Genomic DNA, 18,288 nt, shown 5'->3' on the forward strand with positions numbered 1-18,288 from the left:
TATCTCTCTCTCATTTATTCTGTTTATCTCTAGAAGGGGTTTAAATGGGTTATCCCACCACTGAATAATGGGCTATGTATCTGATCAGGGGGCATCTGACCACTGGGACTCCCACCGATGACAAAATGAGATGTTGGAGTGAATGGGTGGGCACACGTGAGACTGCTGAAAAGAAGCAGAGTACAGCATTCTGCTATCTCCGACATTCCCATAGAGTAGAATGGAAAGGCAACTTGCATTTGTAACTGCTGCTTCTTTCTCTCTGGAACTCGGGCACCTTATTCTTGTGAATTGGGGAGGTCCCACTGGTTGTGCCCCAATCAGATAGGGAATAAGTTGTTATAGTGGAACAAACACTTTTAACCCATTGCCTGGCAGTCAAGTGACCGCATCTGTCTTTTGTTATCATATGCACAGCTTTTAATGAGTGAGCTACTGTAGAAATGACCATTGAGTGCCGGGGGGCGCTGCTGCAAAAAGTGCACCGCAGGCTGCAGTGCTTCAGGCTCAGTATATGAAGCAGCTCGACTCTGCTGTGAGTGACGGCTGTAGCTGCCAACCAGGAGACGGCTACACCAGTCTCTAACAGCAGAGGGATAGGGTTGTGGAGATGCTCCCGAAGCACTGCAGGCCGAGGTCTACTTGAAGGAGCTGCATCCATGTCATTTACGGTTCATAACTCCTTCCAGGGATAGATGTGTCTATATTACCTCCTTCTCGCCGCCTATATCTGTCCAAGGGTTTTGCATCTACAAAACTGCTGATAGATTCCCTTTCAAAACTGCCGACAGCCCAATTTAACAGGCGCTTGTCAGGATGGAAGCGTTCCTCAGAAAACAGTGTGATGTTTGAAGCTTTCTATACATACAGAGTGGACTCACAAATCCATGAATATGGTGTCCAAACCTCTTTTGAACTTCTCTGTCTGGTTCTGCAGAATGTGGCATGCACTGATTTTGCAGGCCCGATTTCCTAAATACCGTTTACAGCTCTTTCCCTATCTTATTGCACGTGCCTGATGGGCAGTAGTGTGATTTCTGCTGCTGGGGCCATCTATTCATTCATACCTTCTGTTTGCAAAACAAATTTATTTTCAATCAGGCTAATTGGATTGACATATGGGGGGGGGGGTCATTAGTGAGAAATAAAGGAGTCTCTCCAGTTAGAAGGACTTGGATCATCCCTTCCTCCCATATACACACCACACACGCCAGTCTTTTCATCCCTCTAATAGACAAGATGGCCTGCATCGGTTGCTAGGCTGCCATAAAATTATTCCCCGACATCCATCTTTGACATTAATGTCTGCTTTGGCTTCTTTTTTGCCTGTGTCCACACAAGAGGGACTAAATAGGAGTTTTTTTGTTTGTTTTTTCGTCCTTCTGTAAAATAGAATCTATAAGAAAAGACCAACCTTGTTGCTGTCGACCATTGTTAGCATTCACGGTCGTCATTCAATGGCTTGCTCCCTGAGCTGTGTTCCAGGAGCCTTTTGGAGAAGTGGGCAGCAGTAATATCAAGCTTGCATTGCAGGCTGGGGGGTGCCCTGATGCCTATTATAGAGAGTGAGAATGTCCTTTATTTTCAATCAGGGACCCAGGGCTTTGCCTTATAAAACAATGGCAAAGAGGCGCCTGTCCACCAAGTGATGTTAATTAGAGGTGCCATTCTATTGTTGGGGGGTATTGAAGCTTGCTGTTCAGTGCGTGTCATTTCTTAATTCCAGACAGTCAAGTGGTGGACTCTGCAGGAGCTGGGCAGCCACACCACTACTTGCTACAGGATAAGTTTTCTGGTTACCATAGATGTATGTACTAGTTATCTTCTGGTTGATTTTTTTTCTAACTTGCCTTGTTTTATTGTTACCTACAATTGGTATTAAATCTGTGATTCGTTTGGTTACTATTAAGCAAGGTAAAAATCCCAGGTTATCATAACCATCTGTACTCTACCCCCACCAATCCCATGTGGAAACATTTGTGGCCTGTCAACCTGAGATTTCACAATGACCAAAAGTAGCCAAAAAGCTGTGTCTTAAAGGGGGTTGTCCCACAAAAAATATTCTACAGTTTTCAAACCAGCACCTGGATCTGAATCCTTTTGTAATTTAAAGTTTAGTATAGCCACTGAGTTATTCAATAAAATGTATGTGTATAGCGCCACCTGCTGCTTGTTCTTTTTCTTATCTGTCTGTCCACAAGCATGCTCAGTTCCATCGTTCATCTGCTTTCCAAGCTGTGGTAGAGAGACAGCTGGCAGCTTGATATAAATCTAGCCCAGCACATGGATCAATGAATCCATGTGAGGTGCAGGGCTGGTTCTAGCTTTGTTCGAAATAGATTCTAATGTACTATATGATATCAGATTTTCATCTTTTACATTAGTCCTGGGATAACCCCTTTAAATGTTAGTCTTGTAGAATGAGCCATATACTGTGTTAGGATTTATGGATGTAACACAGGAAAGACCACCAATAAAGCCATTCCTGATGTTATTACATCAGGTTGTAAGCTAAAAGAAGAAAATCTTGATTTCTCTGCCCCTGTTTGTAAACCACACAAGGTAAGAGGTACTTTAGGCAATTATCTTCTCCTCATACTTGCCAACATTCTTGATGGTGATCGTAGGAGATTAGGGTATGCGGCAGCGCGCTGCAGTGAATTTTCCAGGACTAGCCATGTTGCTTTTCACCAAGCCACACTCCCTTTCTTTTTGGCCAGGCACCCTTGTGTGCCATGGCACTACCCGCTTCCTCTGTATTTGGTTTCCAGGGCTGTATCTGATGACAGTCGTGGTACCACACTTAGGTACGGGCTAATATTTGGGACATGCCAGAAAGATTCCTCTGCATCTGGTAGGTCCACCTCTTTCCTGGAGCTTCCCAGACATTCAAGGAGAGTTGAGAAGTATGGATCTGCCATTACATCACATGACTCGCGCTTTGACTACCTGAATCCTACAGGACCGCAAGTCTGTCTCTCTATGCAAGCCAATGAGACTCACATTAAGCATCTCATAGGCTTGCATAGTCTTCCCCCATCCATATGGCCTATTAGGGCATGTGTACTTCTTAAAGGATGGGGGTACCCCTGCACGTGACCTCACTGAGACAGAATGGAGAACTATTCTGTACAAACAACTCCCGTTCTGGTGGACTCTAGCTGTCCTTGTATTACATGGACGGCCATTCTTCTAACTGCCTGGCTGGCCACCAGTGTGCCTGGAGCAGGACCTGGTATAAACCGCTGATCATCCTGGTGGCTGCACATTGGAAGTGGTTGTGTCGGAGACCATTCCTTTGTATGATTATATTTTGGCTGCCTGTAGCCACCATTGAGTTACTGTCAATTGGAGGAGTGAGCATTTAAGCTCCATGTGAATTTAATGGGTAACAAAATAAAAATATGACAATTTGCTAGTTTATTAGAGCTAGGCATGTATACCTGAGTTAGCCTGTCAATGATTGTCAAAAGATCTGTAATTACCTTATAATAACAGCTTTCATTAATGTCCTTTGTCCCTTTCCACTGCTCCCTTAAAAGACAGTTACTATGGCTTGTCTGTCTCCGGCTAGGAAGACAGAGGGGCGGTCCTTCACGCTGCATGCCTGCCTATGTTAGGCTTCAGAGTGAGAAGGCGTGTCTCTCAGTAATCCAATCTGATTGGCTGGTAGGGAGCTGCTGGCTACATCAAGTGTGTATGGGAAAGCAGTTTTGGCCTCAGAGAACTGGCAGAAGAGCCATCTTGAGAAGGTCCTTATATTGTAAATATTGAAACAGCCGTAACTAAGGGAAAAACTCAAGGAAATCAGTGGTATGTGAAGAAACTAAAGATTTCTTTATGCATAATGCTGCTGCAGTAACATATGCTAAAATTGATTTTTTGATGAAAACATGACAGTTGCCCTTTTAAAGAAGAATGCTCGTGTTTGTTGATAGGAAGCAATGGCAGGGGTATCAATTAATGTATAACAGAATAGATTCAGTGCTTGTCTAGTTGCAGAATCTCATATGATCCATGGAAAGTTATAATTAGGCCATATGTTCCACAGCTTCCATACATGGCATTGGGGCTATTTCATTTGTGTAACCCTCGTGTTAAACTTTTGCTGCTTTCATCCTAGGCTTTGGACGTTGTCTTGTGTACAAAAATGCCAAGTGTACTCTGAAGCGCTACAGCAACCAGACGTTCGATAAAGTGATGGGACCTATGCTAGATGCCACCACACGCAAGCCAATTTGGAGGCATGAAATCTTAGATGCTGATGGCATCTGCTCACCAGGTGACTATCACTATGACTGTGTATCTGAATCTGCTGCCCAAGAAAAGCATAGCGGGATGTGACTGGGGTCAGTCTAAATTCCATTAAAGTAAGATGCGCCAAATTTATCATGAAGCTCACATTTCTTTATAAATATGGTGCATCTTCAGTCAGTCCATGTGTCATAACTCTACCCTAGATACAAGCTGGAGTAGAATTTGAGCTGTGATTTATGCTGATTTCTGGTATAAACTGTAGTACATCTGTCAGCCAACAGCTGGCTCCACCCTACGCCACGCCAACTTAGTCATGTTTGAAAAATGTGAAATGTTACAGATTAAAGCTCCATAATTTTTCTTTTTTTAGTGCCATTCTGGGGATTTTGATATTGATTGCCTATCCTCAGAATAGGTCATCAGTATCAGATTGGCAAGAGTCTGAGTCCCGACACCTCACCGATCAGCTGTAAGAAGAGGGCGCGTCGCTCCATGAGCTCTTCCTAGGCCATGTGACATGTTCATTGGTCACATGACCTTGGCACAGCTTGGTCCCATTCAAGTGTATGGGGCTTAGCTGCAATAACAAGGACAGCTGCTACCCAGTGGACAATGCTTTGCTTGGTAAGCTGCCCCCAGAGGCTTATTCACACAGCTGATCGGCAGGGCTCTGACTCCCAGCACTCGTATTGATGACCTGTCCTGGATCAATATGAAAATCCCAGAAACCCCTTTTAAGTGGCATCTAACATTGATAAATCTGCCCGATAAACTAAAAGTTATCTGTTTCTCCGCCAACTCATAAGGGATAGATTTGACTTTCTGGCTCACATAGGGCCAATGATACGTCCAATTTATTAAGTGGCCTTTACGTCTTAATAAATTACGTGCACGTCGCACCAGCGCAAACTAGATCAAAATTGGAGTATGAAACCCCAGGAGCTGTTCACCCTGGGGACATTTTCTGCAGACCTCCCAGCATGGCCGGACCCGTGGTGATAATCATATTTTCCTGATCCCCGCAGTTGGCTTCCGGCTCCATCGCTGCTCTGCTGGCTCCACAGGTCCTTCGAACATCCATTTTTGACGCGGCTCATGTAACTGCTGCAGCCAACGGCTGGCTGCTGTAGTGTCACCTGCGTGTCACGTTACTGGGTCACTTGAGCTGACTGAACAGAACATGGTCTGTAATTGGCAGAAAGGCAACACTGATCTGCAAAAGATACAGGCGTGTGCATGGCCCTATAGAAATGTCCTCCAAAGAAAAAAAAGTAAATGGCACACAGATTAAAAATACAGTTATGTGCATGAGGTCGATATTGGGACTGCTGTAACGTGTTTTTTTTTTCTCCAGTTACCTTAATTTTAATAATGAAATTTTTTTTATATTTGCACATCCCAGTGTATTAATAATGGTTAATTTCAGCAATATTATTTTGTACATTTATATGACGGTATATAATCCTAGGCCTTGCCTTTCAGGCTGCTGTGTGTCTGACTTGTGTATTAAACTCTTGCTTTTTTTTAACTCTAACAATTTTTTAATATATTTTTTTAACTAGGCGAAAAAGTGGAAAACAAACAAGTGCTTGTCAACAAGTCCATGCCAACTGTCACCCAAACTCCTCTAGAGGGCAGTAGTGTGCCTCAGCAACCACAGTTTAAAGATGTGCCTGTAACGTAAGTCCCTTTGAGGCGTTCAAAAACTTTTCGAAACTAAAGGGTCTGTAGATTTGACGAAGGGTAATTGCATCATATTATTTTAGTATACATCATCTGATTAAGGAACTATTCCTATAATAATCTACCTCTTAGTATATCTACCTACGGTACACTCGTGTCATTCTGTTTAACCTAGGTGCATGTACACTAAAATTCCTCTACTACTGCAGCTGATGGTCCAGTAACCCTAATATTCCAGCATGGGACATTCCACATAATGACCTTTCTTGATAGCCCAGCAATACTGTGGTGGCAGGTCTTCAGTGGGTCAGCATTGGCAGATAGTATTCGTATGTAGGCCACATATCTTGGATTACACTACTTCTATGCCCCTTTCGCTACATACATTGCTAATGGCTGCAGTGACTGTGGTTAACTCAGCACAAGCGCCAGTGTCCTGGCATCTATGCACTAGTGGTGACCAACTAGGACCACTGCTGATCACCGGAGGACCTGTTTTTATGTCAGCGAGTGTTATGTAACCGTCCATTAATCCAGACTTTCCAATGGTTAGGAAGATGTTGGTTCTGTGTATGTGTATTGATGTGACAGCAAGCAATTGTAGCAACTCTAGCGCGCGATTATGCTTAGTTGTGGGTCTTCTCCTAAATCCCAAATCCTACTAAAATTATGTTTTCTGTCTTTATAGCTACAAAGGCTCCACCGAGTCTTACATTGAAAAAGTCATGATTTCCTCTAACGCAGAAGAAGCGTTCCTCATTAAAATCCTACTAAGACAAACAAGGAGACCTGAAATTGGTGATAAATTCAGCAGTCGGCATGGACAGAAAGGTACAGTACTGTGCATCAGCTTATCGGTCACCGTGTAGTGCCCGTTGGGTGAGCTCTTGATACCTTGGACTTCATAGTCAGTTCACTCGGATATCGTCTTGGTGCTATGTGGTCATACACTAATGCCGGTTACTGCCGTTATGATGTCTGCTCCTCTACTAATTCACTATGTTGGTTTAGCCCATGTTTGGCTGCTCGACTGGATATTGGCTACTTCACGATGTTTCCATCTGATGGGGAACTGCACCTCCTAGCGATATGCCCCCAATGTCCAAGATGGGAATAGCCTGTTAAAGGCGTTGTCTTAATTCAGGAAATGGCATTTATTATGTAGATCAAGTTAATACAAGGCACTTACTAATGTATTTTGATTCTCCATATTGCCTCCTCTGCTGGATTGATACATTTTTCCATCACATTATACAGGGCTCGTTTCCATGGTTATGACCACCCTTCAATCCAGCAGCAGTGGCCATGATTGCACACTATAGGGAAAAGTGGCGTCCTAGGCTCACTCCTACTGTACCAGCCACTAGAAAGGCCGGTGCTTTTTCCTGTAGTTTTCAAACATTGGGGGTCCCAAGTTACTCCTCCAGGCCAAACTGCAGTGAGGAGGAGTTTGGATGGAGCAGGGGTCAAGTATGCATACTGTTGCTTTATTCAAAGCTGCCTTATTGTAGACTGCTGCCAATGCCCTCATAAACCGCTAGAAGTAATAATAGAGGAATGGAACAACACAGACTTGTATCAAAAAGGTGCTCCAGAATTGGTATTGCATAGGGGATGCAAGTAGTTACTAAACAGACATGTCAGAAGAGGGGACAGGTCCTCTTCAAAGAGAGCCTGTCACCACAAAATGCGTTGCAGTCTGCAGGGCAGCATGTCTGTCTGCCTCTTGTCTGTCTGCCTCTTGTCTGGTCTGTCTGCCTCTTGTCTGTCCTGTCTGTCTCTTGTCTGTCCTGTCTGTCTCTTGTCTGTCCTGTCTGTCTCTTGTCTGTCTCTTGTCTGTCTCTTGTCTGTCTCTTGTCTGTCTCTTGTCTGTCTCTTGTCTGTCCTGTCTGTCTCTTGTCTGTCCTGACCCCGGGTCCTGCACATTTAGCTCCTTGGATACAATGCGCTGACGTCACTGTCCATGGCAGGATACAAAGGCTGCGAGATATCTTAAGCAATAAAAAAAGGCCTTTGTTTCTGTTTATTACGAAACACCTGAATAAAGATAAAAACCTCACTAAAGAAAAGGAAAGATGGCACCAGACGCCCAACGAGTAGGAATATGTCACAAAGGAATGAATACAGAGAACTGGAGCATCAGGGCAGGGATATACCCTGTGTATGTGCAGCTTGTGTGTGGGATGCAGCGCCACTGTTGTCCGCAGGCTTTGTCTGATATTGCAGTTCAGTCCCATTTACTAGAATATCTGCACTGCCAGACAGAGCCCCTGGACAAGGGCCTAATCTATATCCTATTTGTATCTATCTTGTATCTATTGGCTGTATCTCTCTCTGTTTTTACCTCTTATCTATCAATCATACATATATACAAACAACTCTTAATAGATGTTGTTTTTTCCTTGTTACAATGAGGAGACACAACTACCTTCTCAACATGTAACGATTCAGGAAAAAAAACTTTTAAAAAAAGTTCTCCAGCAGCCATCCTGGTCATGCACCTCGCCCTCCCCACCCATCTAATGCTCCCTGGCATCACTGCTTAGTCCTCTGATCTGTAAACCCTTTTTGTTGGAGGTGCTAATCCGTTTTCACATGACAGACTGAGAAATGTTCTTAAAGACCAGTCATATATTGATTTCTTTACATCAAAGAAACAGCCCTTTCTATTTTTTTCCTCTGAGCTCTACAAGTTAGAGGAAATATTGAGTAAAGAAATCTTTAGTGTTTAGGAAACAGAGTTTTCTAAAAGTTTGTAGATTTCTCCTTTTTCAAAGGCCATTGAGGTGTTGATTTAAGTGCCCCCCCTTCTTTATGCAGTAATACTTTGTTGTAAGCCTTGCTTGCTTACAGCTAATACTTTGTGCTCAATTGTGTTTCAATTCTCTATTTCTTCTGCTTTGTAATAAAATGTAATCACGTTATCAGGGCGCCTCATAGTCACGTTTTACTGAATCTAATATAGAGTGCCAAGGTAAATGTAGGTCTAGTACTTGTGGTGATGCATTCAAGGGGTTCTCTAAAAGGCTTATTTATTAAAGATGTCTAACAGAAATAGCCATAGCAGCCAATCACATCTCAGAGTTGGTGTCTTCGTCTTCTCTGCTCTAAAATGGAAGATTTACTGTGATAGGTTGCCAATTCTTGATTTGCTAAATGAGACCCCCGAGGGCTTATATACTTTGTTAGAAGTTTGTGTCCAAATGCCGATCAGAATTGGGGGCCTACTTTACATACTACTGGTTTTCTCTGGACATGGTACCTTATGGGATTGACACATTTCTACCTATTGATACTGGCTGCAAAAAAAAAAAGACGGGCGAGGGGCTTCATGTGAGCACTTTATTACCTTACATCCCAAATTGTCTAATTACTCTGTTCTTTGGAATCATCTTTGGTGGAATATGGTAAAGGAGTGAATGCCGACATAGCTAGTAGCTACAACATTAAACATCTCTGGTGGTCTAGGGCAGCAAGGACTTAATGCCAGCATCCCTGGTGGTCTCGTGTTGTGAAGGGAATAATTGTACCTGGTTTCTAGATGGTTACTTCCCCCTCCAGGTTCTAGTAAGGTCTCTTTTATGGAAACTATACACCTCAGATTCCTCCTGATCTTTTCAGAGCATACATATGTTCTCAATAGTTTGAGGAAAATATGTTGCCACCAGACCACTTTGGATCGGCTTATCTTCCATTACTATGAAGGACCAGACATGTTCAGATCCAACATACCCAATCCTTATTTCTGTGACATCTGCTATAGGGGGAGATTTGGCACACTCCCATACACCTTAGATTAATGTCTGTTGTGTATGAGGCCTTTACAGGAAGATGAATACAATTATTTAAAATCTCTTCTGCCATGTAGGCTCCGTCCCCTTTGAAAAGTGGCAAGCATGGCATAAAAGGGGAAAAGAAGGAAATTGTTGCACAGAATAAGCCATGTGCAGAAATTTGTAACTTTTCAACTCCAGAAAACTGTTGAAGAATCATCATTAATTAAAATGTTAAAATGGTCATAGAAGGGATAAAAACAAAAAAAAAGTGATACCTTAGCTACCCCGCACCCAGCTACTACCGACTCAGCACACATGAAATGACTTGTACTGGAGGCGGGTCACATCCAGTGATTGGCTGAGCAGGCAGTCTAGGTCATTTCCTGTGTGTGAAGCTGGAATCGGAGCAATGTTGGAACGGCAGCTGCAGGGATGAGGCGAGTAATGGTTCTTCTTTGTTTTTTTTTTCTTTTTTTCTTTTTGTTATTAAAAATTTCTCAATGGTTTAAAACTTCCTGCCAGTATTTAAGTCCAGCAGCCCGGTCACTTACTGGCTGGGTGGCAATCCTAGATATGTGTTATCTATGTGTCCATCACATGACTAAAACTATCCACTAGAAGTAGTGGAAGTTTCTGTTAAATGGCAGCAAGCAGAGATTTTAAAAACCATGGCAAATTGGTATACTTTAAAATAGTGCAACTTTTTATTGTACACTCATTAAAGGGTTTCTGTCACCAGAATTAACGATTAGCGATGTGCTAATGTCAGCAGAATCCAACTCTGATATTTTTGTTTATTGATGCCCCCCTTACTGCACAATTCTTACTTTTGTAATATGCAAATTAGCCTCTAGGAGCAGGGGGGGCGTTGCTCCTGGTTAAACGGCACTGCGCAGGCGCAAGACTTACCCAGCACATAGGGCCAGCAGGAGAAGACAAACGCTGGCCTGTCAATCAATGACGGCAGGGCGTGGAATAAGGTGGGAGTACAGAGCCTCTAGGAGCAGGAGCAACGCCCCCCCCCCCCCCCCCCCCCCCCCCGCTCCTAGAGGGTCATTTACATATTACAAAAGTAAGAATTGTGCAGTAAGGGGGCATAAATAAACATAAAAATCGCAGAGTTGTATTCAGCTGACATTAGCACATAGCTAATATCAGACAGTTTAAGAGGGTTAATTCTGGTGACAGAAACCCTTTAAGTGTTATCTGCCGAAACTGGAATGCCGCTTTTAAAACGGTAAAGGAGACGGAAATCAACACCAATACCTTACTGGTTGTTGGACTAGATGTCCCAGTATGCCGCCTTGTTCTGGCTGGAGGGGCTACAGGTGACTGTAATGTGATCACAGTAAAACTTGTATCAGAAAGCTGAAAGGAAAGCAGTCTGTGAGTATAATAGATTTGAGATACACAAGGACGCTTACGTTTTTCCCTTAGACAAATGTCCGTCTCTTGCACAATAGCGATGAAAGCAGACTGTGCTGGGTAGGTTCCCTCATAAATAAGACACCCCCTTCTGTAAATACATACCCATTTAAAATGACCAACTAATTGGCCAGTTCCAGCAAGAAATAGCAGCGACTGAGGCTCCTTTTCATCCTCTAGGGTCTTAGTCCATGTCCCGAGTTCCATCTATGAATTCCGCATTAAATGCTCATTTGAAGGTGAGCAAATATTTAGATCCCCCTCCCCAAGCTCATTGAGTGACCCACCGACCTCCCAGCACATTGTTCAGACAGTGGTATTGGCTCGCTCTCACTCCCAGTTTATGGCACAGAATAAAATTACAGTTGTGTCCTCTGACAGTTCTCAACTAAGCACACATTGTTACACCAGTAGTTTTTTTTTTTTTTTTCTCCAGTGCGTGTGTTTTGCAAGTTCCTGCGGTTGCCTTATAATAGGGCAGGATCATTGTGAGGGTTTCAATTAATCAGTTCCTTTGTGTGCTTACCACTATGCAAATGCATTACTCTGAGCCTTTCCGGGGCTTCTGGGAATGCCATGTTACAAATGTATTGTCCTCTTCACAAGTTTTAAATGGAAAGCTAATATAATTTCAATCTCCTGTTTAACCGGGAAAGGCATACACAGCCGAATTGTTTTAATATTTACTGAAAACAATAGCATTCTTATTTTTTCTTACACTACACGTTGTCTCAATTACTGTTAAAGAAAAGCATTGAAATGCACAGGTAAATGATATAGTTTGGTAACAGTATTGCTACTTTTTTATTTAAAAATGACATTTTAAAAAATATATATTTGAGTTTGAAGTAAGTTGAAAATATTTTGCATACATTTTTTTTATAAAGTTAAAAAATAAAATGAAATAAAAAATATATATTTTTTCCCTTTTCAAAATCACCTTTTAAATATAATTTTTTTTAAAGTTTTTTTTATCTTCATAAAATAAATTATAATTGCATATAATTTTTTTTTATTCATTAAAGTACCGGTATGTACATCTTGGTAAATAATAAAATAGTCATTGAAAACTAAATTATATGAAAAAAATAAAAATAAATCATATATATATATATATATATATATATATATATATATATATCTATTGTGTGTGTGTGTGTGTGTGTGTATATATATAAAATGTAAAAAAATCTACTGTTAATAATTATACAATCATCTTATAAATAAAACATTTTGGAGACTCAGTTGATCAGATCTTCTGTTTTCTGCATTAAAAGCTCTTAATTTTAATATTGGTCCTGTAAGTATTCATTACTTTCAAACTATAACTTATTCTAAGCTCATTACGGCCCCTTTGTGTTCTCCTGTATTAAAATCTGTCAGCTATGACTGGTCTTGCAGGCACAGTCAGCAGAGCAGAATAAGTTAATTATTTACTTGTGTCACTCGGCCTCTTGATCTAATGAAATGCACAGCTGTGTTAGATCTGCGGATGGATGTGTAGATCCCATTGTTACACGAGTCAGCAGAGGGTAGGAGCCGCTATGATGGAGAGTCCCCACTTCTTTCTGCTGTTTTGCTTTTCTGTGTTGATTTCATGGTTCTTTTATCACTCACTTTCACACAAAACAAACAACACAGCGACTGTCTGCTATGGGAACCGCTTGGCACATAAAAGGGGTTCTCAGGGGTTGGCGCATTCAATGTTACCTTCAGCTTAGGTTCTGGTTAGCAGTTGTGCAGGACTTTGTATCATTAATATTAGCCTGCCATACAAATTGGATCTACTTCTTTTTATATTTTGTAAGTTAAGATGAGCATTGGTGAGTATGCACCATCTGACCATGGTGCAGCAGTGGTCCTAAGGATATCTTGAATACATTTTTTTTTCAGCAAAAGTTCCTAAGTTAAAAAAAAAGAAACTGTACGTGGATATATATACTGTGATTATTTAGATTTGTTGCAGTGCAATTTAATGCAGCATTTAAAAAAAAAAAAAAAAGTCAAAATAACATTTTTATACACTGTAGGTTCCATGATTAAGACATTGATATATAATTATCTGGACAATCCAAGAAATAATTTTTTTTTTTTTAAGGCTGTGGGAGGGAGTTATTACTTTGACGGAAGTGAAAAAAATGGTGTAAGAAGGTCCTAAAAAAGCAGGCCCCTTGTCAATGTTTCCAGGTTTTTTTCTAAAAGAGCATAACCAGGCAGAGGTTTTAAGTTCACGTCTGAGACATTTGTAATGAGAACGTCATTGGAAAATGACCACCGACCATTAGGCCTAAAAATATGTCAAGACTTCTTGTTCTTCGAGATCAACTACATGGGCCATAAACACTATGGACAGGAGAGGACCTCCTTAACTTATGTGGGAGAGTTTTCTAGGCATGTTCTGTGAGCTATGCACAAGTCGGGAGGGAATATATAAGCTACGATATTGCCTATTGTGAATGGTGGATCCTGTGTTATCTATGAAGAGGTGATACTTGTTATAATTCTGCCTGTGACGGCTACTAAAAAGTTACCTGTACAGAATGTGTGAAGACAAATATATCTAAAATTGTGTAAATATATAATGACATGGAAAATTAAAACAAAAATAAAATGTTTAACATAAAAAGATGATTTAAAGGGGTTGTCCAGGCTTTTAGTAAAAGCCCGGACAACCACTTTAAACAATAGGTCATTTTCTGATGATACGCTCCCTTTAGCAGTGTCAAAATATAGGAGTTCATCTCAGACAGTGAACACATGTACACAGCCACATTATATTGTTCATATTATGGCTAAAACATCCGATCCCCTTGAGGTTCTACTGAACTCGTATCAAGATGACCATAGTGTTTGGTTCAGTAGACCTGTGAAATGTCCTGTAAAATGTGGTCCTGTTACAGAGAATGACCACTCGTGCATTTCAGGATCTGTCCAGATCCTGTTTTTATATAGCTCTGACTAAAGGATCTGACACATGCAACTGTATAGATGTACAGATAGATCCATATGTTGCCTATAGCCTCTCATTAGATATTATGTTTTCTTATTGGATACCTCTGCATAGAATCAAGTAGTCGTCTACTGTTCTATTCTATACAGCAAAAGAGGTGTACCAATATATACCAGCCTGATGAATTCCAAAATCCTTCTGGTGGATGGAGCCCTGTGAGATACTTTTGAGCCGAGTTTACTGTAGGGCCGTAACATTTTGAGAAATAGTGATTTAATGTTTTTTGTTTTGTGTTCTTTTATGTAGCTTTATAATTTAAAATTTTGTAGCATTGTGTTTCATTAAAATTATATTAGGGTAGTTTCTTTGAAGTAGATTTTGGTGCGGATTCCACTCCCAAAACACATGCCCAAAGCGCTTGAAATTTATTTCCATTAAATTAAGTGGGGAAAACGAATGTTAATTCATAAAGTGTTTTTTTGGCTTGTGGTTTTAAAAGCAATCTGTCAGCAATAAAACATCCCCAAACTAGAGTAAGCAGTGTATAGTATAAGTAATGCTTCTCAATGCGTTTTACTGCTGGTTTGTGGGAGCGCAGTGTTGGAATATGAGTGAGCATGAAGATGGAAATTACATATTTGGACTGTGCGTACATGGTACTATAGTTTGGGGAGTGTTTCTGAGCTGACAGATTCCCTTTAAAAACCGGATCACAGACAAAAAAATTAACGTGTCCATTTGTGTCCCATACGGAACCCACGTCCAGAGTTTCCATTGAAATCAGCTGGATGAAAAACCACATCAATACTGCATAAAAAATGTGTCTGAATAATAACCGCAACTTAAAAAACCATGACGGATTGGCACAGAAAAAAAACCCTGAAATACCCTTACTATTTCAAAAGTAAATACCCAAAAAATAGTGAATTTATATATTTTTTTCCCCCCTAATATGTGTTAACTAAAACATTTTGTGGGAGTACTACATTTTTTTCTCTGACCTGTTAGAAGGGTCCGTGATGTAAACTGCAGTGAAGGTAATCTTATTGGTGACTGTATCTGAGTTATAACCTCCCTTCTCATCTTTAGCTCTGTGACCAGCACTCGGATAGCCATCTGACACAGGACGCCAGTTACTTCTGTATTCTTTTTTATGAGACTTAACATTGAGGCTCCCATAGAGAAGCTGGCTTCCTGTCCACGAATAAGATGCTTTGTTATTTGGAGAGTCAGTGTGTTGATCACATGACACAGCTGAGTATCAGAAGGGAGATTATAACGCACAAATATAGTCACCGGTAAGAAAGTTACATCATGTACAGTACCGTTCAGGTCAGAAAATAAAAAAATGTGTGTGCTTTAAATATAAGTCTTGGGTATACAGAGAGAAAATTGTTTTGGAATAGTTTTGTTAATGAAAAGAAGTTCCACAGATTCACTTTTTTAATTCCCTTTATCTCTTTATTTTTCCCCATCAGGTGTATGTGGTTTAATAGTGCAACAAGAAGATATGCCATTTTGTGATACAGGGATCTGCCCTGATATTATCATGAATCCTCATGGCTTCCCATCTCGTATGACGGTTGGTGTTACTATTTATTTTATTTTATGTAAAACAGTTTTGCACAGTGGAATTTTTTTCCAGAGTTTTTTTAAAATAAAATAATCAAAAAATTGTAATACTTTGATGCGGTGAGTAGCAGTTATATCAGGCAGTTGCACCACAATTCTGTCCTAATTTGAGCCAAAAAAAAAACTGGTGCACGTGTTTTGCACCTCACCCCCCAACAAAGGGGTGTGTTTCACGGGATAGGGTTTTGACTTGGGCTTTATTCACACGTCAGTGTTTTTGCCAGTGATTTCCATCAGTGATTGTAAACCAAATCTAGGAGTGGCGGCTACACAGAGATAAGGTATAAGTGAAAAATCTGCACCAGTTCTGTATGTAGACCCGCACCTGGTTTTGGCTTACAATAACTGATGTAAATTGCTGACAAAACACTGACTGTGTGAATAAGGCTTTAGTGAGAAAGGGGTGTCGATTAACCACCGAGTCCAGCTCGGGATGTGGGAAAAGTACGAGCTCGGGCAGAAAATGGAGGGGGAGGGCTGCTTTAGCTGCTGATATCTCCTGGATGGTAGCAGCTAGAAGCCTGCAACTGTTATTTGAAAGCTGGCATTCCAGGCTTTTATACAAGACCAAAATGACAGCATTACTTCAAGCAACATAGGACATTTCACTGTTAGAAATCAAGTCGGAAATAATTGTTTTATTTCCCCCGAGTTGGGAATAATTGTTTTATTTCCCCCGAGTTGGGAATAATTGTTTTATTTCCCCCGAGTTGGGAATAATTGTTTTATTTCCCCCTAAAAATAAAATAAGTTATTTAATACACTATATATACCTAAAATTATTCCTAAAAAAACCTACAACTAAGGGTACTTTGACACTTGCGTTGCTTTATTCCGGCAGGCAGTTCCGTTGCCTGAACTGACTGCCTGATCAGGCAAACTGTATGCAAACAGATGTCATTTTTTCTGACTGATCAGGCATTTTTCAGACTGATCAGGATCCCGATCAGTCTAAAAAATGCCTGATCAGTCAGAAAAATGCATTGCAAAAACGGATCCGTTTTTTTCTCATTTTTAAAGGTCTGCGCATGCGCAGACCGGAAGGACGGATCCGGCATTCCGGTATTATGAATGCCGGATACCGCACTAATAAATTCCTATGGAACAAAATGCCGGATCCGGCATTCAGGCAAGTCTTCCGGTTTTTTTTTTTCGCCGGAGATAAAACCGTAGCATGCTACGGTTTTCTCTTTTGCCTGATCAGTCAAAATGACTGAACTGAAGACATCCTGATGCAAACTGAACGGATTACTCTCCATTCAGAATGCATGGGGATATGCCTGATCAGTTCTTTTCCGGTATAGAGCCCCTGTGACGGAACTCTATGCCGGAAAAGAAAAACGCTAGTGTGAAAGTAGCCTAATCCAGTAGCCTAAAAAAAAAAATCTAGAAGAATAACAATTATAAAGTTGTCACTGCTAGAACACAAAGGGGGGGAAATATTATTTTACTAAGGGGTTAAAATGCTATAGTGTCCCCTGAGTTGTGCGCCAACAAGATTTACTGCAGACACACATTAAAAATCTACATTAAAAAAGTGACATTTTTGGGAGTGTTTTTCCAATTTTTAACAGCACTGTGCACTAAAATTTTGCCACACAGAAATCCAACCAATAGGTAGTAAAAAGTTAGACAAAAGTGTCTACCCATGCACTAAGCTTATCATTCAGCATAAACCACTTTGAATCTTTGATGCATTTGTCAGACGGATCCGCCTCCGGATCTGTCTGACAAATTCCATCATCGGTTTGCATACGTTTTGCCGGATCAGTCGCCAGAACTGCCTGCCGTATTCCTCTGCCGTAATTGTGAAAGTACCCTAACACTTAAATGGGAGCTGAGCTGCACCAACCTGGCTTTGCCTACTTCCAGCTCCTTCTTGTGTCAGTTGTGGTGCCTTCTGCGAACAGCTGATCGGTGAGTTTGTTAGTTGTTAGAACCCCACTGATCTGATATGAATGACCCAGCCTAAAGCTAGCCTAATGACCCTAGCCTTTTAGAAACCTACACAAACATGGGAAATAGATACTCATTGTGTAGATGTCAACCTAGGATCCCTGTTTGCGGGCGACGCTTGTGTTCCGAGCATTACTGATCTAAAAGGACACGCAGTACTAATACTAATGGAATGGTTTGCCAGTCTGACAGGCAGTGGGCACATTCCAAGAGGAGGCTGGGACGATCTGTGTCTAAAAGGGGAGAATCCTGTTAATGGTGTTTATATGAACGTGAAACTAATAAACCTCCAGCTGCTTGTAACATTGTGGTCAGGGGACGACTGTAAGAAGGATGAGTAGTAATCCAGAGCAATGTTATTTGTCACGGTCTATAAGATTGCGGTGGTCTCCAGATCGCAATTATTAGGAGATAACTGTCAGGTTGAAACACTGTCATTTAGTGCAGTTACTACAAGGCAATGCTGTTAACCCTAAACAGTTTAGGACACCTATAAAATGCCCTAATAAAAAAGTAGTTGGTGCACCTGCATATACCGAAAAAGCGGCATCTGTCAGCTAAACCTCAGACTGTCCTGACCTCTATCTTGAAGGTTTTTTATTGTTTCAG

The 18,288-nt window shown here is 41.1% G+C and overlaps 1 protein-coding gene across 1 annotated transcript in view; it reads left to right on the forward strand.

Moving 5' to 3' along the window:
• Positions 1-18,288, forward strand: part of POLR3B (RNA polymerase III subunit B) — a 127,561-nt gene that overhangs the window by 93,692 nt on the left and 15,581 nt on the right. Inside the window, exons 21-24 of the mRNA XM_044277931.1 lie at positions 4,124-4,282; positions 5,820-5,937; positions 6,629-6,771; positions 15,570-15,673. Coding sequence (XP_044133866.1) covers positions 4,124-4,282; positions 5,820-5,937; positions 6,629-6,771; positions 15,570-15,673 — 524 coding nt within the window. The remainder of the gene's footprint in view (positions 1-4,123; positions 4,283-5,819; positions 5,938-6,628; positions 6,772-15,569; positions 15,674-18,288) is intronic.

The sequence above is a fragment of the Bufo gargarizans genome, chromosome 2 (genome assembly GCF_014858855.1).
Source record: "Bufo gargarizans isolate SCDJY-AF-19 chromosome 2, ASM1485885v1, whole genome shotgun sequence".
Classification (NCBI taxonomy): Eukaryota; Metazoa; Chordata; class Amphibia; order Anura; family Bufonidae; genus Bufo; species Bufo gargarizans.